At 39.1% G+C, this 25,459-nt stretch overlaps 1 protein-coding gene across 1 annotated transcript in view; it reads left to right on the plus strand.

Annotated features, from left to right (window-relative positions):
- The window catches only part of LOC128648032 (la-related protein 6-like), a 4,985-nt gene extending 3,534 nt beyond the window's left edge, over window positions 1-1,451 (plus strand). Inside the window, exon 3 of the mRNA XM_053700719.1 lies at window positions 399-1,451. Coding sequence (XP_053556694.1) covers window positions 399-1,451 — 1,053 coding nt within the window. The remainder of the gene's footprint in view (window positions 1-398) is intronic.
- The last annotated feature ends 24,008 nt before the right edge of the window (window positions 1,452-25,459 follow it).

Here is a 25,459-nt window from a genome sequence, read left to right on the forward strand (position 1 = left end):
ATACAAGCCACCTCTGACTCTATGTAAAGGTGTGGTGTTTGAATACTGGTGCATGGGACCTTACAGGATATGTGCGCATACCAAAGAAAAAACGTAATAACTTTTACTAGAAGCATTTTTGCTAAGTGACGTATATTGCAAAAATGCTTATAATTCAAAATGCACAATTCCATTTAAGTTTCTTGTAATACTACTTGCATCAGTTTTAATGACCTGTGTCTTACAAATGAATGATCCAAATCCCCCCCCCCCCCAATCTAAACCTGAAGTTTAGTCATTATTTTATTGTTATTGACCGTTATATTTAATGTTCTGTATTATGTAAATGTTTGTAACAAAGATTTGCTAGCTCAAAACTTTAAGCATAACACTTTTTTTTGTTGTTAAACTTTTGGCAGGTAAAGTACTTGACTAGAGACTGGAGAAAAACCTTGTATGCACTAAAATTTTCTGACATACTGGAGGTCAACGAGGAAGGTACTAAAGTAAGGCGGAAAACACCAATACCAGACTCTCTTTATGGACTCCCTCCCACTAAGCTATTGCTGGCTTGGAATTTTATGGTCTCGGAGCAGAAGAACTCCATGGAAATTGTAACATCGCTATTTGTCCCTTTTGGAGTTATCTCATCTGTACGTATTTTAAAACCAAGCAGGGACATACCATGTGATGTCAAGAAGTATGTGTCTAGGTATCCAGAACTGGCCCAAAAGGTCTGTGCTCTAGTAGAATATGAGAATATGGAAAGTGCCAAAAAGGCTCTTGAAGCACTGAATGGAAAATTGTTTTCCACTAATGATGATGATCTCAAGGTTATTCCAGTGAATGGAAGAGGATCCCACAAGAAGAGTGTCACGGACGCTGATGAAATGGAAGACTCTGATTTACCAGACAAGAAGCACCTCAAGAAACAAAACCGAATATTTGAAAGACTACCATATAACAGGGAAGAAGCATCATTCTGCAGTTCATCTGAATCAGATAGCACTCCTGCTTCTCCAGTCTTAGTGCCTAGATATCTCTCTGCACTGTCCTTTTCCAGTCCAGGTGTATCATTCAGACCACTGTCTTTCAGTAGCCCGCATTCTAGCCCTCTGATGGCTCGTAAGATCCTGACCCAAACGCAACATGGCTCTTTCCCCTTAGCAACAGATCTAGGGATTGCAGGATATCCCAGCCCTGGTACAAGTCCTGAATTTAGACGTAGGATTCCAGAGCAATCAGTGGACAGTGGCATTGGTTCCCCAAGTCCTTGGGTGCAACGCCGCAGAGCTGCTGCTCAGAATCTTCGTATGGAGAACAGGCAGTTGCCATGCAGTCCTCTAGCAACAAATAAGACCTCAGTCTCTCTTGGTCTGCCCCATGGTATACTCCGATATCCACATGGTCCAGATGGAAGTAGAGGATTCCACAACAGCATTGGGCGTGGGAAACTAGTGCTAAGGCATTAAGTTTTAATTAGTCATATTCCCTTGGTCGTCATGGTCTGTTGCATTTAAAGTTGAACTAATATGTCACAGATAAAGCGCATTTATTTATAAGCTACAGTAGATCCCACATCATTGTCTGTAAATATTAACTTGTGAATAACATTTATGTAGTTTGATCACAAGCTTATTCTCAAATTTATGTAAGATGGTGTGACTAATACTTCTAAAAAAATATTAAAGTAAGGCGTTGACTTTTTTTGTGATGGGTTTAACTGTGATGTGAACCACCCTGGAGTATGTTATAGTTTGAGGCTAAAGGGAAAAAAGACCACATGCAGTTTTCTGTACAACATGGAAAGTCTTTTATTCCTCGGATAAGTAAAAATGAAACTAAACTGGCCGTCATGTTGCCTTGGTTTGGAAGCCTGCTAAAGGGGACTTTATCCTGCACCAAGTCAACACATGGTATCCAAGAAGTACAGGACTTTTTTTTTTTTTTAATTTGGTTAAAGCCCTGTTTCCTGTTAATGGTCTTCAAATTTAGAATGCAAAATAATTTCAGTACCACATATTGCAAGAAGGTATCAATTCTCATCTTTGCATCTAAATATCCTTACTGAGTCAGTGATAAGTTATGGGTAACTCTTCCTGAGCACGCAACGGATATCCAGAAATTACATGTTCCATCTGTGTATATGGGTGTGGGGGGAAACTGTTGTAAGAATGGAAATGTAAGAATCCCTGTACTGAGAAGGGAGCTTTTTGTATTCTGTATATTTGTGTAGTCCTCTGTGATCCTTAATTTTTTTGCTGTATATTTGACAAAAGCAATCTGGTTTTGAAGAAAATTAATTTAATTTAAATAAAAGCATTCAGAAAATCTCTTGTTCAGTATCTTTATGCTGTTTGAGTTAGTGTGTGTCTACGAACAATCTTTTGAGATTGTTTTTTTTTTTTTTTTTTACTTACATTAAGGTCTATCCAAATTCTGGAGCTCTGAATAAATGAGTAGGAATAAATGACATTGGTACTAGATAAAATACATAAAGCAACCTAAGCAAAATAAATACAAGACAAGGAGGTTTCTGCTCGTATTTACGGAATGAAAAGGAGCTTAAAGCATGTATTAATTTGCAAAACAATAAAGGTACAAGTTTGTTTTTTATTTTGTTATGAAAGGTTATATATTGTAGAATATATTAAATATACAGGGATTCAAGTTTCCATTAGTCCTGAATATGAGAGAAATTGCAGTGGACAAGTAAAAATAAAAAAAATAACTTTTCCCCCCTATCTTAACATTGAGTGGACTAGTAACTTTCTCCCCCCCCCCCCTCTGGCCTAATCATTTTTTAACCCCTAACTAGTAAAGTTGTTTTGTTTTGTTTTTTTCACCTGTGTGTATGTAATTTTGGGAAACTGCTGAAAATATTCTTGGGACATAACAAAGAAAACTGAAATGTACATAAATCCAATTAAAAGCATATGTGCAATATACTTTGAGCAAAAATGCTTCTGGTAAAATCTATTCTAGTTATGCTTTTACTTTGTGCATACCTCAGGCACTCACATTACAGTTTGTGGGTGCTTATTTTCCATGGGTGGCCATTTATTGTGTAGCCAATAACTTGTCGTGAGCCACCAGCAGCTGTCAGAGTAACTGCAAACCGTAAAAGAGTCCATGATTCCTTATTGTTGAAAATGAATCACCTGGCCACCAGGAGGAGGTAACACCCTACACCAAGAGGTTTCTAATCCCTCCCACTTCCTTGTACCTCCCAGTCTTTTATTTGCCTCTCCAGAAGCAACTAAAGGTGGAGGTGTTAAGAAATGTGTTTTAATAAGAGGGAACATTTTTGACCCTGTATTCCCCGGTGAAACTTTGAAGACGGGGTCATTGAAGAGTACTTGGTTGTGCAATGTGATTCTCCTATGGAAACTATAGTCGCAAGCCTGCAACAGGTGTCACTGGGACTGGTCCATCAGCCACCACTTTTTATATTTTTTTTAGTACAGTACTGGTGGGCTTTCTACTATATATAAGCGTATCAGCTGGGTGAGTGGAGTGGGTGTTTTTCTGGGCAAGTACCTTCTGTCACTCGCACATCCCACAGGCTATCAGTAGGTACATGACGTTATGTATCGAAGCCAGAAGACTGCTTGCAGGTAACACAGGAGAGTGTACAAGTACTATGTTTTCAGTGCGTTTTGGGTTGCTTTATGTGTGCTTGAATATTTGCTGTCACGCCCACTTTAAGAAGGGTTACGGCGGGCCCGGTAAGAGTGCTTGTGCTTTAAATACTTTGACACTGGTGGCTGTTTCCAGGGCTCCTGCATGCTTTATTTAGTTAGTGTGGCTAGAAGTTTAAATGGCAGGGCAAAGGGTATGTTCACACAGAGCAGGCCCTTAGCTCTATGGTACAAAGTGTTTTTTTCCCTCTTTCCTGCCGTGCTTTCAGCTTTGTGCACTTTCTTCCTCCGCCTCACTTCGCCGACGGCCATCATTTGCTCCAGATACGCAGTGCTCTTCTCTGGAGGGGGAAAGATACTTTATGCCAGGAGTTGTGGGGAACTTAATTACGTGGGAAGAATTATATTTGCTATAATTTTCACCTTTTTATTTAGGTTAATTTTTGGGATATATAGTTAAGGCATACAGCAATCTGAATGTAAACATTCTATTTCTGTACCTAAGTGTACCCAGACACCACTTGTACAGAGGGTTCAATACTTCTATTTCTATTGCATATGTTTTGCACTCAGTTTTTCTGTTACTCTGTAATCCGTATCTTGATTACTGCACCATTTTGCATACTGGAACTGTCCCTTCTGGGTAAGACCATTTAGAGGGAAGGTCAACAGATTTTATTTCCAACTAATAAATGCATGCTTTGCAAATTGGTTACTGTTTGTCCTCCAGCTTAGCTTTGCAGTGCCTGTTTAAATTCTGTATTACACTCTTAAATGAGTACTTCTTCTGTTCCAAAGGTGGTTTTCCTCCATCAGTTGCTACTTCTTAAGGAAACCCTATAGACTTTTCCCCAGGTTTTAAGGACTATCTATGTCCCCTATTTGCTGTTTTGGTGGCTATGCTGCCTTCAAGTAAATGTATTTCCTCTAATTTGTCAGAGGGGATTTACCAAATGTTTCTGTTTTGTCAAGACAGTTCAAGATTTAGACTCTAAAGTGTCTGGCTCATCTTCAGAGGGTTAATTGTCCTCTGAGGACTTGTCCGAAATCCAGATCAGGAGTGTGAGACTGCATCTCTTAATTTTAAGGTTGAGAATTTACGCTCTTTGTTTAAGGAGGTATTGCAGACTTTTGGGATTAAGGACCCTAAGCCAGTTGAAAATGTCTGTCTGTAAAACAATTGATTTAATATTTAATCCTGCAGCTAAGGCTATAGACTTTTTACCTGTTCCAGATGACGTGCCTGAAATTATATCTATCTAAGGATTGGAACAAGCCTGGGTTTCGTTTTTCTTTCTCAAAATTCAAGAAGATGTTTCCAGTTCCTGTGTCTAATTTTAGAACTTTGGGAAAACAGTCAGTGTATTGAGCTATTTGTTTACTTTGGTGAAAAGATCCACAATTAATTTGGAAGAAAGTGCTTCATTCAGAGATCCTATGGATCAGAAATTAGGCTATTTCAGAAAGACCTTTCTTCAGGTTTTGTTTAAACCAGCTATAGGTTTTGCTTGTCTTGCTGGTGCGGCATCAGTTTTCTGGTGATTTCCTTATTTTAGTTGGTATCAAATGAATCTTCATTAGAGGATATTCAAGAACATTGTAAGATTTCTGAGAAGGGCTTATTCCTTCATTTGCTATGCAGTAACTGAAATCATATGCATAAAGACAACCTAGATCTAATTGTTCTTTACTATAGTTAAAATCTTGGTCTGACGATATGTCTTCAAAGAGCTGACATTTAACCTTACCTTTTCATGGAAAAGTTTTGTTTGGGTCCGGTTTCCATTATATTTCTTTCATGTAATTGGCAAGAGTCCAAGAGCTAGTGACGTATGGGATATACACTCCTACCAGGAGGGGGCAAAGTTTCCCAAACTTCAAAATGCCTATAAATATACCTCCCACAACTCAGTTTTACAAACTTTGCCTCCTATGGAGGTGGTGAAGTAAGTTTGTGCTTAGTTTTTATGATTTTCTTCTATAAGCGCTTCTAAGCATTCTGAAGCCCATTTCCTCTCAGAGTACAGTGTTTGTCAGAGGGATGTGAAGAGAATTGCCTATTGATTTTATGGTTTCTCTCACAGGAAATCTTTTCAAGGGTTCGGTTATCGGTCGTAGGGATTAATCTCCTACCTCCCTTTTTAGATCGACGATATACTCTTGTATACCATTACCTCTGCTGTTTTCAGTACTGGTTTGGCTATCTGCTATATGTGGATGGGTGTCTTTCGGTAAGTATGTATCATTATTTAAGACACACTCCGCTATTGTTTGGCGCCTTGTGTATTAATATAAAGTTTTAAATATATGTTTTTTACTTTTATTTGCCATGAGTCAGGTCTATGTATATTTCCCTTTTGCAGTCTAAACAGTTTGTTTGGGAAGTTTATTTTAAACAATTTTTCTTACCTGGGGTTCAGTATTTTTCTAATTTGACTTGTTTCTCAATTTTTTTCGCGGACAAACCAAGGACGCAAGATGCTGTTTATTGCGTCATTCTTGGTGCAAATTTTTTATTTGACGCTAATTTCATAATTTCCTGCAGGTTTGTTGACTCTAGTTGTTTTGGTATGAAGTTGCGTTTGTTATGATGCGTTTTGAAAAAATGGTTTAACTTCCTTTTGCGTAATGCGTCATTCTTGGCGCCAAAATTTAGTTATTTTGCTGCTCTCCCTCTATTGCTCGCTGTTTTCATGAAATTTTGAAAACTATTATGCCTGCTTAAAAAACCCCCTCTTATTTCTTATCTACTGAAACTATTACTTTGTGGAAATTGAATGTTTTGCCTAATGTTGTTTTTTCTTTTTTTGTTTCATTCTGATCCTGTCTCTGATGTTACTGTAGAATCTATGATGCCCTGAAACACAATTCTACAAAGCTAAGTGTGTTCTTTTCATTATTTAGCTGTTATTTTCTTCAGCTTTTGTGGCATTTACTTATTTTATGCTTAAAATGTTTCTACATGTACAATGACATTTACTGTTTTTACTTCAGTTCATGTATTTGATTTCATCTGCAAACATCACGTTATTGCCTTTATCATAAAGGTTATGACTGCTATTATGCCTTTAAGTAAACTTTCAAGGTCTCTTCAAAATTAAGATTTAATTAATTTTGTTCTGACCGACAGCATATTTAAGTTTATTCTACTGATGGTTTTCTTTGGCTCAAAGGATCCTGTATCAGACAGTTTTATTAATTTCTCCTTTATTTTTCATTTTGAACATTCTTTAAGGAAAATTGTCAATTTGAGCTTTTAGGAGCCTTGTTCCTCCTATTAACTTATTTTAAAATCTGGATTTTAAGATTTAATTTGATTTGGAAATTGGTACTTATTTTTAGGATTCTTTAGTTTGAATATAACCCTAGTAGAGCGTAGTCACGTACTGTTTATATTTTTAGCTCAGCCTTTATTTGTGGCTGACATTTCTGTTCTTTTTTTGTTGTTAAACAGCATAAGCAGTTTCAGATTTTCAAGTATATAACTGTTTATTTACTTCTGATGTATTCATTTTATTATGTTTACTATATCTATTATGATTTCAAATATATTTTATTATCTCTAGCTTGTTAGGATAATTTGTTTGATTTCTATTATCTTCCCTGTTTCTGGAGGTTTAGAGTCTTTTTCTGCCCTACTTTTAGTCCGGTGATGTAGATCAGTTGGTGAATGTTCTGACTACAAATGCTTGTTCTAGATCCAAGGGTCATAGATTCATATCCCGGCAGGGTTAATACTGCCCTTTGGCCTTTTTGAGGTCAATTTATTGTGTACCATTTATTTAGGTAATTTGTTTTTTCAGCTGCTAATTTTGTTAACCCAGAGTGCTAGCACTGAAAGTTGTTTTTTTTTTTTCTTTTCTTTCTATCCTTCTGGGAGAAAACGCTATATAATTACTTGTTGTTCAACTGTATTAAGGTACGGTTCTCAAACCAGTTCTTCTAGGTGGCAGATTAAATTGTTTTTGGATGATTTCAGTCCAAAATCTTTTTTTATTCTTAGGGTCTAAATAGATTTTTAGAATGAGACCTATAGGAAGATTCTTTCTTTCACAGTACACTCTGTGAATTTTTTTTTATGGAGTATGTATACCAGTTCTTTAGCAGGAACAGGGATTGGGTTTCTATTCAATTCTATTCTTTGTCCCCAAAAAAGGTTTATTCAGTCCAATCTTGGATCTGAAGACTTTATATTGTTTTGTAAGAGTCTCCACTTTCAAGTTAGCGACTATAAGGACTATTATGCCTTTTGTTCAGCAAGGTCATCTCATGTCCACTCCATTTTACAGAATGTTTATCCTCCTATTTTATTTCATTCAGACCACTTTTGGTTTTGAGATTTTAAATTTTTTTTTTAAGATAAGCTTTACCAATTGTATTGCTTTTCCATTTGGTCTAGCAACAGCTTCATGGATATTTTAGAAAGATTATGGGTGCCCTTCTTTCTGTAATAAGACAGTAGGGTATTGTGGTGTTTCCTTATTTGGATGGTATCTTGGTATTGGCTTAATCGTTTCTGTTATTAGAAAATCTCATGAATCAACTAGTTTTGTTTCTTCAAGACATGGTTAGAGTATTTATTTTACCTAAGAGTTTCGTGATTCCTCAGACAATGGTCACTACTTTTTGGATTTCTAGATAGATTCTGTGTTCATGACTTTGTCTTTATCGGACAAAAGTCCATTTGTATTGATGTTAGCCTGTCTAACTTAGTCTAGAACATTCCTTTTAGTGGCTATGTGCATGGAAGTTTTAGGTCTCATAACTGCAGCTTCGGACGTGGTTCTTTTGCTTGTTTTTTTATCTGAGACCTCTTTTGCTTTGCATTCTGATTCAATGGTGCAGGGATTGTTTTCAGATATCAGTTGATATTCTTAAATCCCAACACTTGACTTTCTCTGATTTGGTGATTAGACTATAATCGTTTTATTCAGGGGGCCCCCTTTTGTTCATCCTTCCTGGACTGTATTCTTAATGGATGCAAGTCTTACAGGTTGGGGAGCTGTCTGAGGGTCTCTGACAGCACAAGGGGTTTGGAAACTTCAAGAGGCAAGGTTTCCAATTATATTTTAGAACTCCGTGCTATTTTCAGAGCTATTTCAGGCTTGGCCTTTTTTGGGAGTGAACTTTTCATATTTTTTTTTTTTGCTTTCAGACAGACCAGATCACAACTGTGGCATATGTCAATCATCGATTAGGGACTTGCAGTCCCTTAGCAACTAAGCAGTGTCTTGAATACGTTCTTAGGTGGAATTCATCTCCTTTCTAATTTCTACGACTTATATCTCAGGTTTAGACATTTGGGAGATGGATTATCTCTGCCGTCAGTCTTTACATCCGGGTGAGTGGTGTCTCTATACAGATGTTTTCTTAATTTCCCAGGTACCTTTTTCAGGTCAAGGGATCCTCAGGCAAAAATGGTGGATGTATTTGCAAGCTGGTTACATACTTTTGCCTCCTGGTTTTTTTTTCTTCCAAGGGTGATTTTCAAGATCATATTGGAACAGTAATTTGTTTCTGATAGCATCAGCATGGCCTCACAGGTTTGGTATGTGGATCTTGTCCGGATGTCCAGTTGCCATCCTTGGCCGCTTTTTCTTTGGCCAGTCCTCTTGTTTCAGGGGCCATTTTTCCATCAGAATCTCAAATTACTAATTTGAAGGTATGGAAATTGATTAGTGTTTAGTCATAGAGGTTTTTATCACTATGTTGCAGGCTTATAAGTCTGTCTCACAGAACATGTATTATCAGGTTTTGAAAACCTATATTTTATGGTGTTTTTCTCATAAATTCTCTTGACATTCTTTTAGAATTCCTAGGGTTTTTCAGTTTCTTCAGGATGTTTTGGATAAGTTTGTCTGCAAATTTTTTGGAGGAACAAATCTGTTCTTTCTGTTATATTTCTAGAAAGATTGTTTAAACTTCCTGATATTCTCTGTTTTCTTCAGGCCATTTGGTTTGTATCAAGCCTGTTCATTTATTCTCCTTTTTGGAGTCTTAATTTGGTTCAAGGATTTTGAAAGCTCTTTCTTTTGAGCCTATGTTTTCTTTAATGATTATCTACTTTCTTGGAAAGTATTGTTTCTTTTGGCTATCTCTTCTGTGTCTCTTTATCTGAATTTTTTTTTCTTTTCATCTAGATAAGTTGTTTTGTGGACTCCCCCCACTAAAGTTGTGCATTTGAACAACATTAGTAGAGAAATTGTTGTTCATTCCTTGTTTTCTAATCCTAAAGAATTTTTTTTAAGAGTTCTTTACATCCTTTGGATGTGGTAAGAGCTTTGTAATTCTTTATCGAGATTAGGATTTCAGAAGACTTCTACTCTATTTGTTGTTTTTCAGGTTTCAGAAAAGGTTAGAAAGCCTCTGCCATTTCTTTGGCATCCTCGTTAAAGCGTTTGTTTTTCAAGGCTTATTTGGAGGCTGGGTAGGTTCCGCCTCAGAGATTTACAGCTCATTCTGTTAAATTCAGTTGCCATTTATTTGGCTTTTTCAGATTGAAGCTTCGGATGATCAAATTTGCAAAGTAGTATTTTGGTCTTCTTTACATACACTTTTTTTTTTTTTTTTTTTTTTTTTTTTTTTTTTAACCATTTTAATGTATTTTGCTTCTTCTGAAGCAGTCTTTGGTAAAATAGTTATGCAGGCAGCTGTTTCAGTTTGGTTCTACTGCTTTTGATTTAAGTTTTTTCAAGGAAAACTTAATTATTGTGTGGATTTAATTTCTCAGTGGAAATAACTGTTTTATCCCTCCCTCTCTAGTGACTGTTCCGTGGACTTCCACATCTTGGGTATTTCTATCCCATACGTCACTAGCTCATGGACTCTTGCAAATTACATGAAAGAAAACATAATTTATATCCACCCTTTTTATGGTGGTTGTGTGTGTTTGTTTTTTTTTTTTTTTTTTTTTTTGTATGAAAGCACAATTTATATTTCCGGTTCTTCTTGGTTTTTTTTTTTTTATATGCTTTTTTTTTTTTTTACTCCTTTTTGTTATCACCTCACTACTTGGCTATTTGTTAAACTAAGTTGTGGGTGTGGTGGGAGGTGTATTTATAGGCATTTTTGAAGTTTTTGGTAAACTTTGTCTACTCCTGGTAGGAATGTATATAACATACGTCACTAGCTCATGGACTCTTGCCAATATGAAAGAAATTAATTTATCAGGTAAGTTCTTACATAAATTGTTTTTTTCTTTCACAGGTGCCAAGGGAGTGTTTCTTCCTCAGAATAAGAAGTCTAATTCCAAGGGCAGACCTCATAGGTTTTGCTCCTTTAGTAAGTCTTGAAACCACACTTGGTCTTCCTCACAAAAGTCAGACTCTTCAAAGCCTATTCCAGTCAACAAGGCTAAGCAGAATAAGAAATTTCCTTCCAATAATGAATCAGTGGCCTTAGTAGCAGATGTGTTGCTGATTGCTCGAGGGAGATTTCTTCTGTTGCATGTTCCAAAGATGTCCAAAAAGAGGGCTGCTTTCTTGGTTTGTTCAGGAATTAGAGAACATGAGTGATCATCCCAGTACCTATGGAAGAACAAGGGAAGGGGTTTTCTTCCAACCTCTTCATCGTTCCAAAGGAGGAGAGAACTTTCAGACCCATTTAAGATTTTAAAACCTTGAACTTTTATTTTTTTTTTGAGGGTTTCTCATTCATAATGGTAACTATCGGAACAATCCTTCCTCTAGTTCAACCAGGGCAGTTTGACAACCATAGATTTGAAGGATGATTACCTTCATGTTAACAGTACACTGTACTTCATTTGAAGGATGATTACCTTCATGCCAGGGAGCATTATCAGTTTCGTTATTTTGCCATTTAGGATAGACATTACTAGTTTGTAACTCTTCCTTTTGGGATAGTAACAACTTCCAGGATTTTAACCGAAGTTCTGGGGTGTTTCTGTCTGTTATCAGGGCTCAGGGTATAGCATGTGTGCCGTACCTGGACAATATTTTGGTTCCGGCACCATCTTTACCTTTAGCAACTGCTCATACTGAAAAAAACTGCTATGGTTTCTTTGCAGTCATGGCTGGAATATAAATGTTCTAAATTCTGATTCCTCAGACGAGTTTCCTTTCTGGGTGTGATTTATAGATTCTGTTACCATGCGGCTGTACTTGACAGATAAATGCAGACTCAAGCTTCAGTCAGTTTGTTGACATTTTAGTCTGTAGCTCTTGCTTCAGTCTCTGTATGGCGGTAGTGGGTCTGATGCTATTCCTTTTGCAGAGTCCCACCTACGTCCTGCATGTTGAGGCAGTGGGATAGGGATTACATCAATCTATCACAGTTGAATCCATTGATAAGTCAGTTCCTCTTCTTGGTGGATATCAAACAATCCTGTTTCTCAGGGAAGGTCTTTTCTTTGTCTGTTCTGGTAAATGATTACCATGGGTGCAAGTCTATCAGGTTGGGTGGGGCATGGTCTGGGGTCCTTTGATTTGGTAATTACACAAATCAAACAGGAACACACATCAGACATTTTAATGCTCCTGCATGGCAATGCAGGACTTGGTAGGATGATCTAATATAAGTCTCCTGTGCCTACCTCAATGTCCAGATCTGTTATCTCAAGACTCATTCTTTTATCAAAATCTTGAGCCTCTCAATTTAACTGCTTTGAGAAATTATTAACCGTTCAATCTCCAATGGGTTTTTCAGACTAGGGGAATTTTATCACAAGGTATGGAAGATGCATCTTTCCTGGTGTGGGGGAAAATGTTTTAAAATTCCTCAAATTGACCATTTTCTGCAGGATGGCTTAGATAAGGTGTGTTTTTTTTTTTTTTTTTTTTTTTTTTTTTTAGTACCTTGAAGGGTCACATTTCTGCTCTTTCTGTGTTATTTCATAGAAAGATTGTCTTTCAGATATTCAAGCTTTTGTTCATGCTCTTGTTAGAAATCAGGTCAGTCGTAAAGCAGATTGCTTCTCTTTTGGAATCTCAACCTGGTTTTCAGAGTTTTACTATCTTCCTCATTTGAACCTATGCACGAATGGGACATTCAGTTGTTATCCTAGAATGTCTTTCTGCTGGCCATCTCTTCTGGCAGGAGACAGTCTGTTATTGGCTCTTTCATGTGAAGTGCCGGCTCTTACATACCCATTTAGTGTTTTTTTTTTTTTTTTTTTTTTTCTTCAGAGAATATGAACCAGGAAATAGCAGGCAGTCCCCCATGATCAGATACTGGCTATGAAATCAAGTGATTGCAGTAAAACTGAAATCGCAGGATCATTTATGCAAACGTTTAAGGTCTATTTCTTGGCCGTACAATAGTTAGTTAGGTACAAGGAAGATGACTAATTCCCATCAGTAAGGAATTATGAACTCTCGCCACCAAGAAAGAAATTAATTAATCGGGTAAGAATAAATTAGTTTTTTTATGGTACATTGACATGTGCTCCACAAGTCACATGAACTGCAGAGTTTTTTGTTTTGCTTAATAAACATTACCTTTCAGCCAGACAATGAGAAGAAAGGGATATAAAACTTTTTTTTTTTTTTCTTCATAATTTAGATAGTCATAACTTGGAAAGTTGTTTCAAATTATATGCTGTTATCAAATTTGATTCTAAGTAAATTAGAAAGTTGTTTCAAATTGTATGCTCTATCTGAATCATGAAGGTTTCTAATCTTGTCGCTACTGTCCATTTTTTATTTTAAAATATTTTTTTATTGAAACTGGATCAACATACAACTCTATCACATACATTGGGTTGTGGTAGCGAATCACCAAATGGAAAAATATTTTGGAGTTAGTTATTCTTCTTGCACATCAGAATTTCCTGATGATATCTGTCCATCCTCTGGAATGAAAACAAACCATGTATTCCAAGAATTCACCAGAAAGGTACTCTTCAACCCCAATTGACTTACATAAAAGAAAACAGGTGATATCTTATATTGGGATAAAGTCAATATCTGCAATGTATGGTCTGTTAGTTTTTAAACAACAAAACCATTTAAACAAAAACAATAAACCTTCGGTCTTATAATTTCAATTATCGTGTCCATGCTGTATTAGTAGAGAAAATCCTAAAGCAATCACGAGGAGAGAGCGAGACAGCTCTACTGTATTATTACCTAAGTGAATTACCGTCTGCAAGTTTTTGTTCATTCTTACCTGTTAAGATAATCTATTCTCTGTCTAGGAGGTGGGTCGCCCTGTATGCCGCTTATGTTTGAGGATGAGTTAACTACCGATGGATGCAACATCCAGTAAAACCATACCTTCTGAAACACCTCCATTGTCCCTAATACTACTGCTGCTGTATGTCAGTCGAAATTTATCTGTAACTTCCTGCCAAGTCGGGGGTCTTTCCCTCCAATATCTTGCAATGGTTGTTCTTGTTATCGTACAGAGTATTTTTATGAAGGTATTAATATATTTGTGGAATCTCTGTGATGGGGCATTGAGAAGACCTTGTTCCATGGTCAGTGTAATTTGTTCTTCTAATAGAGTGCTTAGGTACAATGAGAGGTTGGTCCATATTTGGGCAATCCCAGGGCATGCCCACCACATGTGAATATAGGAGCCTTCCGTGTGACATCCTCTAACAATTTTTACTCTTTCCTTCCCTATAGTGATATGTTTTATTTGGTGTTAAGCACCATCTGAAGATGGTTTTAATGCTATTCTCTCTAAGATCTGCATTTAGAAGACCTCTGTATGCTGAGTGTAGTAAATCACACCATTAGCACTTTGTCAGTGTCTGATTCCCATTTAAGCTTGATGGAAGATTTGGTTGTATTAGTTAGTGTTTGTAGCATTATGTATATCTGCGAGATCGTCTTTTTCGGTCTGGTGTTAATGCTACAGAATTTCTCCAGGGGAGTACTAAGTTGTTTAGGTATATTAGGTATAAGCTTGCTTAGGGCCGACTGAAGTTGGAGATATAGGTACCACGGTAAAGGAAGTGGAGACAGAGCTGCTTGTACTTGAGTATAGGGTAGGATTTTGCCCTGGGTCAATAAGTCCCCCACCCGGTAAAAAACTTTATTTTCCCTTTTATTCAGTTTCTTCCTGTACTCTACTGGGTCAAGATATTTAATTAGCATTTTAGCTGAGTATTCCGGGAATATAGTTTTGGTTAATGTTTGCCAATGATGGGTAGAGAAATTAGTAGGTTGAGGGCAGTTTTGGTCTTTAGATTTGTGAAGGGACTGATCCCAGATGAGGTCTTCTGGGGTGGCAAATTTTCCAAGGTCTGACTCTAGTTTGGGCCATATCACATCTTTTCTCACAGATTCCAGCAACATATGAGCTAGTCTAGCAGCATCATAATAATCTAAGATATTGGGGACCCCTACTCCTCCCCCTAGTTGGCGATGTTTAGAAAGCGTATGAAAGGGGATTCTGGACTGCTTTTTCCCATTTACAAAGTGGTTAATTTCCGATTGTACAGATTTTATATCTTTTCTTGGAATCAGTATAGGCAAAGTTCGGAACAGATATGAGTCTCGGGAGCAGGTTCATTTTTATGGCGGATACTCTACCATATCAGGAAATATTGTAATTTTTCCATCTGTTAATCTCTTTACGCAATTCTTTATATAAGGGAAGATAATTTGCATTGTATAGGTCTGTATATTGTAATAAATTCAGTATATAACTGAACAAGAATGTACGTGTAGCACTCAACAACCCTAAATTTCAAAGGTAATACACATAGAAACAGCAAAGTACTAGTGTGAATATCTGGTTCAGGACAGGTTAAAACTTAACTTTTATTAATAACTAAAGATTAAAAATAATAAATTAAAGAAAAGTGGCCTAAATGTTAAAAACACAGTAACGTAAAATCCACTGGGCCTCAGAAATCGATCAGGAAAAGAGCTGCATGCATTACATGAAACTAAATCTCGGAGTCTCTGAAATAGCACACAATACTGGGGTTGTAATGTAAGCGACCTGGAGGGTGGTCCGTAAGGAGGAATTGTGTCTGGAATGAATATATGTATATGTGAGGACACAAATGTGTCAAACACTATAAGGTAATTGTGATGACAAATCCAACTTGGTATTAACTAGGAGAAAACAGGATATTCTCAGACATATAGTGGATAATGTGTTAAGTAAAAGCCCGATCCACAGCTGTCGATACAAATACTGTATGTATATAAATGATGTAATATAAGGGTAATAGGTAAGTATCCAACTGCCAGGCTGAGACCAGGGCGATTACTAAAATGACAGTTTGCTTCAGAACACCCTAACACAATAGCTGAAAATTAAGCAGAGGGGGACGTCTGGGAAGTCTCATACATCTAGTATGAGATTACTCCGTGTAAAAAAATAAATAAAAATTGTGAGCAAGCAGTGTATGGTGTGGGAGAATTCCCAACAGTGGGCTGGATACCAGTAATAGCTCAATAGTGTAGCAGAAAAAAGCTCCAAATATGAAAATGGACCAAAGGAGTAAGCAATAAGTTACACTTGTAGTATAGAGAACGGCAGCTTCTCATTTTCCCCCGTGATCTATACTGAATATAGCACTCTCAAAGGAGCTGGTATATAATACTTTATTGTATATGCTGATTTGTCAGTTGTTAGGCTATTCTTATAAAATATCCAGCACCCAGTATGTTATTATTAGAGAGCAGATGTACCATTTTTTTTTTTTTATAAATATTTTTTTCTTTATTGAATAGAAAAGCACCGTACAGTAATATTAGAGTAGCATTACATCAGAACATATCATATAACATAGTATAACAGTATGTTTGGTTTACAGAAGTATACATTGCACATATTGGAATAATCAGAAATAGTAAAATAGGTGTGTCATAAGTGTACATTCTCATAGTAGTCAATATTGAAACAATGAAAAAAAAAAACAGGTATCGGGCATTATTTGGCCCTAGAAGAGGGGTGAATAGAAAGTGAGCCAACAGGGCCCACGTACAAATTTGTCAGACAACTGAATAAATAGGGATTATACACATCTCCCCCAGATAGGGAGTAAAGAAAGAGATACAAAGAAGAAAGGAGGCAGAGGAAGAGAGAGAGAGAGAGGAAAAAAAAAAAAAGGGGGGGGGAAGAAGGAAAGGGAACGGAACGGGGGAGGAGACAGCATGAACTCTCTCCTCCTATTTCAGGGGTAGATCGCGCTACTGAAGGGTCTCACTCATCGGAGCTCAAACCAGTCAGACCACGTCTCCCAGTAAGAGTCCAGGGTACCATTTTCGCCGGCGACATATCTCTCCATCGTAGCGAAATGATTTATCACATCACAGATCTCATTTAGATTTGGAGGCTCTGTTTGTTTCCAAGCCCAAGCTATGCACAGTTTAGTCGCTGCCAGGACGTAAATTAGGAACTTCTTGGTATTCAAGGAGAAAGACCTCGGAAGAATATGGAGCAAGGCCATCCCAGGCGTCAGGTGGACATCGAGATTCATGGAGCTGAGCAATAATTCAACCTCATTCCATAGGGAGGTGATCTTCGGACAACTCCACCATACATGGATGTCAGAGCCCTCACCATTACACTGTCTCCAGCACTCTCTGGTGGAGGACGGGAACATCGCTGCAAATCGGGTTGGGACTCTATACCACTTCAACACCCCTTTCATTTATGTCTCAAAGACTGTGACGCAGTGAAGCGTCTTTTTAGTGAGAGCAATTGCATAGGCAAGGTCTTCTTCAGGAATAGAGATGTTGAGCTCACGTCTCCAAGCACGTATCTGCCATGGCACACCTGGTGTACAGTCATTTAGAAGTGTGGTATAGTGAAACGAAATGGGACGGGATCTCAGTGCTCCCATACACCACCTAGACTCCCATCCTGTCTTCCCTCTGAGATCAGTCGTGGGGAATCTCCTAGCCTTGACAACACTGAGCACTCTGAAGCTCTCGAAGCGGAACCATAGGGGGTTGTCCCCCCCGGGCTCCGCTAGTTGTGAAGCCGTCGTAAGGGTACCCGAGTGATACAGATCAGAAACCTTCGTGATGTCTTTACTTTTCCAGAAATCAAAATGAATCTCCGGTGAGTTCCAGAGTAAACCCCTCAAGCTCTGAATAGGAGAAGGGTAGGGTGAAACACCCTGTCTGTGGCGAAGCTCGTACCAGATACGTAAAGATTGACTGACAATAGGATTATGGATCTTAGCTAAGAGGTTCACATGCTTGGGTACCCAGATGGCATCTCGGAGGTCTAGATCTACCGGCAGAGCTAGTTGTTCCAAGTAATACCAGCCTGGTCTATCCGTCTCTACTCCCCATGCGGTGATATGTGTAAGTCTCGTTGCTTCATAATAGAGATATATGTTTGGAAACGCAACACCTCCCCTGGAGAAGGGTCTCTGGAGGATTTTATATGCTATTCGAGGAATCCCGCGTCCCCACACATATCTGAGGAAGACTCTATGGATCTGTTGAAGAATCCGATGAGGCACATTAAAGGGGAGGCAGCGGAATATGTATAAAGCCTTCAGGAGGAGTGACATCTTAAGCGTGGCGACACGGCCTAGCCATGAAATCTCACGATGGTCCCATGATATCGCCAAGGATTTAATTTCGGCCGTCAACTTATCAAAGTTAAGTTTGGTCATGGTGTCTGTGTTATCACTGAGCATTACACCTAAGTGAGTTAGGTAATTTTTAGACCACTGGAAGTCAAATTTGTCCCGCAGTGCATTTAGTCGTTCTGTGGGAATATTCATGGCGTATGCTTCAGTCTTAGCTACATTAGACTTGTAATAGCTATATCGGCCAAATTTATCAATTAGGTCAAAGACCCTTGAGATCGAAGACTCCGGGTTAGTCAATAGAAGGGTCACGTCATCCACAAAGAGGGCAATCTTTTCTTCACGTGACGTATATGTAACACCAGTAATTCCTTCTGATAGACGTATTGCTTGAGCAAAGGGCTCCATCACTAAGGAGAAAATTAAAGGGGAAAGGGGACACCCCTGTCTGGTGCCATTGGAGATGTTTATTACCGGTGAGCAGAAACCTGGGCCCCTGATACGAGCATGGGGTGAAGTGTAGAGGGCCTTGATGGCTACAACGATTTGGGGAGGAAAGTTGAACACTCTGAGGACTTCCCATAGGTACTCCCACCGTACCCTGTCGAAGGCCTTTTCGGCGTCCAAGGACAGGGCAACCAGTGGGGTACCATTCCTTCGGGCATCTGAAAAAATCATAATTAGGCGCCTCGTATTGTCCGGCCCCTGGCGGCCTTTAGTAAAGCCGACCTGGTCCGACTGTATTAGGGAAGGTAATAGGTTAACTAGCCTGTCTGCCAGGAGTTTCGAATAGAGTTTCGTGTCAACATTTATTAACGAGATCGGGCGATAACTACTGCATAGCGTCACATCTTTATTCGGTTTAGGAATAGCGACTATTGACGCTTCAAGGTTTTCTCTTAATATTTGGCCATCTGACTTTTTTCGTTAAAGAGTTGACCTAGCACTGGGGTCAATAATCTCGAAAATTTCTTATAGAAGGCTCCAGGGAAACCATCCGGCCCCGGGGCTTTGTTGTTTTTCAAATTCTTAAGGAGTAAAGAAATTTCCCTGTCAGTGAACGGTGTTAGGAGAGATTCACCATCTTCCTCCGAAAGTGTCGGGAGACCGAGCTCCTTAAGGAAGTCGCCAATTTCCGTAGTCGTGGCCGATCGAGGGAGCTCGCTTTTGGAAATGTTATATAGTTTGTCATAGAACAAAGCAAAAGCTGATCCAATGTCAGCTGGGGCATAGACTCTCTTTCCATCTTGTGTGATGTAAGGTATTCTTGCTGTGGCTGTTCGCTTTCTCAATTTACCAGCCAAAAGCGAATCCGCCCTATTACTTTTGTGGTATAGAAGTTGTTTGAAAACTGAGAGAGCCTTTTGAATTCTCTGTAATTCCAGTTCCTTAATCTGACTTCTCAGACCCTGTACCTTAGTAGAGAGTGCCTGGGTGGGGTTTTGTCTGTTAAGTGTTTCGGCCACCCGGAGATCACAATGGAGCTTACCCAAGGGAGCTCCCTTCGTACGACGTAATTCTGCCACCTTAGTAATACAAAAACCTTGTAGGTAAGCTTTCAAGGCCACAAATCTAATCTGATGGGACGTTTGCCCCTCTCGATTGTCTTGCAGGAACTTAGTTATTTCCTCCTCAAGCCCCAGTAGGAAGGAAATATCCTTCCACAAGAACCGAGGGAACCTTCAGTAAGGCCTATCTATAGACGCTCTCGGGCCAAACACCTGGAATGTGACGGCGTCATGATCCGACCAGGTACAATAGTGTATACGCGCCTCATTGATAGAGTTCAGCGTCCATGAATCAACAAATAAATAATCGAGGCTGGAGTAGGATCTATGGGAGGCTGAGAAGTATGTGAAATCTTTCACTTCAGGATGGTGTGCCCGCCATACATCAAAAAGAGAATGTTGTGCAATCAAATGTTGAAACTTCGGGGCCACCGATATGGTATAGGGGTCAATCCGTTTGTTGGAAGGGACCTTCTTGTCGAGGAGAGGATCCCAAACCAGGTTGAAATCGCCCCCTAGGACCAGGGTGCCTTGCTTCAATTTATCAACTAGGAGAAGAGTCCTTTTCAAGAAGGAAACCTGTCTTTGGTTAGGGCTGTATACATTGGCTAGAGTGACCAATTGTTCATTAAGTTTCCCTATCAAGATAAGGAAACGCCCCTCCACGTCTCTTTCCACATGAACCAAATGGAATGCAATCCTTTTGTTAATCAGGATAGAAACGCCTCTTGTTTTGTCTTTATAGGTAGAATGGAATATTTCAGAGTAATCTGAGAACTTGAGTGTAGGCATATGGGCAGTCGACCAATGGGTCTCTTGCAAATAGACTACATCAGGGTTACGAGATTTAAGAAAGTTTCTCAACAGACTACGCTTGTTAGGGGAGTTCAGACCCTTCACATTCAAAGTGAGGAAGGTTAGCGCCATAGTAGGCTCGTTTCTGTTTTGCACCGTTCAGGAAGGGAAGGGAGAGAAGGGGAGGAAGAGAGAGAGGAATTTTTTTTTTTTTTTTAACACACCAAGGGTGGGAAGAGAGAGGGGTAAGAAGGAAGAATAGGGGCAGAGAGATAAGATACTGAAATACAGAGGAAGATGTGTTATCCAAGAGCTAGACCCCTGCAAGGAGTTAGGGACCAGCCAATGGAGTACTGATCAAGTATGAAATCACGGCTGGATTCTAGCTAATAATGTAGGGAAATAAGGGAGAAATTTAGAATCTGTGTTCACGTGTTTACAATGTAAACTACAATTCTGGGGGGGGGGGCGAGAACCCGTTGGGTAGGGTTACTTAAGTTTTTAAGTAGATAATCGTGGTAGCCAGCAGCTACGGGGTACTTAACATAGATGAATTCTAAAACTTCCTGACAAAAACATTACTAAGAATCAAGAAACAATTAACTAGTTAAATTAGGGGTATAGGGGGGACAGTCCATATGTAATAATAAGCTTGGACCCATGATGATGGCGGGACTCAACCTGTGGGACCTGACTTGATGTATGTGGAGGTTTATTGGGGTAGGTAATCACCAATGGTAAGGACTTTAGGGAGGAGTGAGTAGGTCGTGATCTATATCTAAATGGACCAAAAAGTCATAATACCAGAATAAACACTTACAAAATGGTGTACAATAAGATAAACAGAGAAAACATATAACTTTGGAACCTGCATAGGAGTAAAAACATATACAAATCAATGCATTACAACCTAGAAAGAAAAAAAAAAAAAAGGGAGGGGGGAAGGGATGGGGAAGGGCTATTCTCTGGGAGTGTCATACATGATATTAAAATCTTTGTCAATTGTGGGGTGTTAGCATATCCTATATATGCAGCATATTGTGAGGAGGCTTAAAGGTATGGTCCATAATTCAATAATGGGGGGGGGGGGGGAGGAGGAGAGAGAGGGAAAAAAAAAAATCATTGAGTTAAATTCAAACCTTGGTATTTAAATCAGAGAATGAAATACATCACATCACAACAACAAAAAAGGAACTTTTACATTTCTCGATACATTTCTTTTCCCCTCTATCATTCCCTCCACCCCTCTCTCTCCACAACCTGGTGGACCTCAGGTCTTGGGGAGTCATTATGGCCCATAGACTGTTGGGAAACTGGACAGGGTCCCAAATAATAATATCAGGGGGTTTTCTACAACCAAAGAGAAACAGTCTATGGAGTTGCCAGCCACCCTGTCAGGAAAAAAGAAACATGGATCCAAGCAAAAACATAGCAAAAGAAGATACAGTCCCCCCTTTACCAACTAGGATACTTATCGTCCTGGGTTAATCAGTCATTCAGAATCTGGAACAGGAGACTCCGGCCGGAGTAAACCAGCCGTAGAGGATGAAGTAGGGTCTGAAGGAAAACTAAAGGCAAAAGATGGTGTCTTATGGTTAGGTGATCTCTGTGGTAGAGGTTGCCACTCAGAAGCAGGTCTAATAAGTGTAGACTGGGACTTTAGGTGAGCAGCCTGTGGAGTTGCAGAAGGTTTCTCCCCTGAAGGCGGAGGGTGACCCCTAGGCCCTGGTGTGTGGAGTAAATCCCAGTCTTTGAGATATTGACGAGCTCTATCCGGGGTGTTAGCAGCCAAAAGGTGGTTATCTTTGTGGATGAGGAGCTTTGTTGGATACCCCCATCTGTATTTAATTCCCTGCTGTCAAAGGATTTTAGTAACCTCTCTAAATGTGGCTCTCTTTTGGATGGTAAACTGAGAGAGGTCTGGAAAGACTTGAATGTCCCTGAATTTTTCGGGTAAAGCAGGGTTGGAAAACATCGCTTTGGCAATCTGCTCTTTATATGTGAAAAAATGGAAGCGGGCTATCACATCTCTGGGCTTTTCAGATGGAATATTTCACCCTCTAGGTAGCCTGTGGACTCTGTCAAGCAAATTTTCATTAGGTAGTTGTGGTGCTTTGAGATGGCCGCAGAATTCGGCTAAGAAAGATTCTAAGTCAGCAGCGGGGATTTCTTCTGAGATTCCTCGGAATCTGAGGTTGTTGCAGCGGGAGCGATCCTCAATGTCAGCCATCTTTGCTTCCACTGTGTCTAGCATATCAACCACTACATGGGAATGGTTAGAGAGATGTGCCTGTTCTACCGCCAGATCCTCTTGTTTTTGCTCCAGGGCCTCAACTCTCTCGCTGATTGTGCCTATGTCTTTTCGCAGATCTGCAATAGAACTTTTAAAAGTCTTAGTGAGAGATTCTTGCAGGTTATTGATTTTTTGGGTGATTGTGTTGACAATTTCAGATGCCATAGTAGATGGAAGTTCTCCTGTTGTCTGAGAATACTGGTCAAACAGCTCACTTTCGGCGTGTGGAGGGATATTCAGAGACTCTGAGCTTGGCTGTCTGTCTGCCTGGGATTTAGGCTTAAAGTGATCAGACATGGACTTTTTATATTCAGCTTGGTTTACAGTCTTTCGTCTAGAGCCCAGTGGCATGATAAATAACTGCTTGCGGTTCCCTCTCGCTCAAACTGTATACAGTATATACATTTAAAAGTGAGCCATAACCCAGGGTAAAGTAGTTATCAGGTGTAGAAGTTTTAAGACATAGTAGAAGGGAAGAGGGACCAGGCCCCCTTAACTATTTCCCCCTTTCGCCAGACTGCCTGCAGGTTTACATAGTGGGAGCTATAAGGGCCTTGTAGCCCTGCTTAAAGATTTTTTTAGCTGTCCAGAAGAATTGTATACTTATAGTGTAGGGCCCACACCTACAGTATGCAGTTGTTGAGAATTAATTGTTATTATCAATCTTCATTCAGGATACATTTACATAGCACCACTATCTAGGGAAAGCAGCTTAGAAATCAGGACCATATGTAATTTACGGTAAATACCAATCCAAATTTTAATCTCTAGTTCATAGATGAAGAGAGAAACACGGTAAATACCAATCCAGCTATTGCAAGTGAGGCAGAATCTACAGCTTTGTATGTTATTGAATGAACATCCACGCAGGGAAAACGCTTGTGGGGCAGTGATATATGTTGATCTATAAAAGTCCTTGTGGGTTTGTGTCATTAGCCTATGGTACAGGGAAGATAGTATGCTGTACTGTTGATAGAGGCACAGATTGAGTGACACTTATATCAGGGTCTAACAGCTTTCTACTCAAATATTGCCACGTGGGATGTTGCTGACTGTAATATGTCTGCCCAACTTCTGTAAAGAAAGAAAGCACTGTCCATCAATCCTCACCCTCTCCTATAGGGTGTATGTTGGTCCGGAGGGTTAGTCAGAGGGTTTGCTGGTGTTGGGAAACTTTTTGGAAATCGGGCCCAGAATCGAGTGCTGATGTAGGCCGCAGCCGCGGCCTTTCCTGCAAGACGCTCTGGTACTGCCAGTCGGCCTGAATTCGCACCGCAAAATATCCCACAAAAAAAGTAAGGGGCAACTCCAGGCGACCCCGCAAATTGTCTGAGGTGGTTTGTGAGCAGTTTCGTTGCTCTTAGTTGATGTAAAAGACCTAAATACACTTTTTTAGGAGCAGAGCTCTGTCTCTGCCCGTCTTGTCAGTTCGGCTGCTGGCTCCGCCCCCAGATGTACCATTTTTATGCTACTGTGCAATGAGAGTTGGTCACCTTAGTTAATTTTTCTACAATGAGAAATCAATAATAAGATGTATTTATAGCATTGGTAACTTGCCACTTTATGCTCGTCCAACAGTCTTTACTAAATATTGCATTCTCAGAAAGCCAGTGAAGTGCTGGATATATATTATATTATCATACTGCCACATAGGCCAATAATTGGGCTTTCTTATACAATATTTTTAGGACACAGTGTGTTGTTATAGGCGAGCAGGAGTTCTGCTAATATACTACTGTGCAATGAATGTTGGTCACATTAATTAGTTTTTCTGCATTTACTAGGTTGTATATTAACAAGTACCTGACTAATGTGTCAGGGTGTTACGATCAAATAACTCACCGAGTGGCAAAGAGGAAATTTAAATGAATTTGCACAAATAGCAGGAGTAGTCAGTGTGATTAATTTGTGTGTCAAAATACGCAAATTTTTAACACAAAGATCCAGTCGAAAATTAAATAACGATTGGTCTATATAGACTCCAACATGCCATGTATATATTACCACATTAAAGTTTTAGGTTATTAGTCATTTGAAGTCTATTTGGTATTAGCCACAATCTAATATGCTTTATCGTTTTATCGTAATTTAATAACTCCTTTATCTACAAGTACAATAAAGTTAGAATATTTTTGAAAAAGCTGAATTGCGAAACATGTTAGGGGGAGTAGGGACCTAACCGTCTCTCTCCATTTCTTTTAATTAGCAGTAATGATTTCTAGGTCATTCTAATATTATAACAATAAGAGCTGCATTATATCTACTTCAGTTAAATTTTTGTCATGTTGTCGGCTGTCCTACTGTTCAGCCATATTTAGCATGATATTATGCACTGATTCTAATCCTGGTTGTCTCGCTTTCTCCCTGTCGCTTTAGAAGGTCTGTATATTGGCTTGTTAAGTTAATTCCTAAGTATTTGATATGGGACTTAACCCAAGAAAAGGTGAAATTTAGTTCTATTAGTTTTTTTTTTTTGGTTTGGTAGCGCTATTGCCAAAGCTTCACTTTTTTGTCTAAATTTTGTAACCTGATATGGCAGAAAACCGGCCGAGAATTTCGTACAAATATGTAAGGGAGGTCAAGGGTTTAGTTAGTCTCAACAGCACGTCATCTGCAAAGAGACATATTTTATAGTCGTTATTTTTAATCCTAAATCCTGTAATGTTAGGAGATTGTCTAATTGAAGCCGCTAAAAGTTCTATACAGATGGCGAATAATAAAGGGGACAGCGGGCATCCCTGCCTTGTACTGTTTTTTTATGTCTATCGGTTGA

The sequence above is a fragment of the Bombina bombina genome, chromosome 2 (genome assembly GCF_027579735.1).
Source record: "Bombina bombina isolate aBomBom1 chromosome 2, aBomBom1.pri, whole genome shotgun sequence".
Lineage (NCBI taxonomy): Eukaryota > Metazoa > Chordata > Amphibia > Anura > Bombinatoridae > Bombina > Bombina bombina.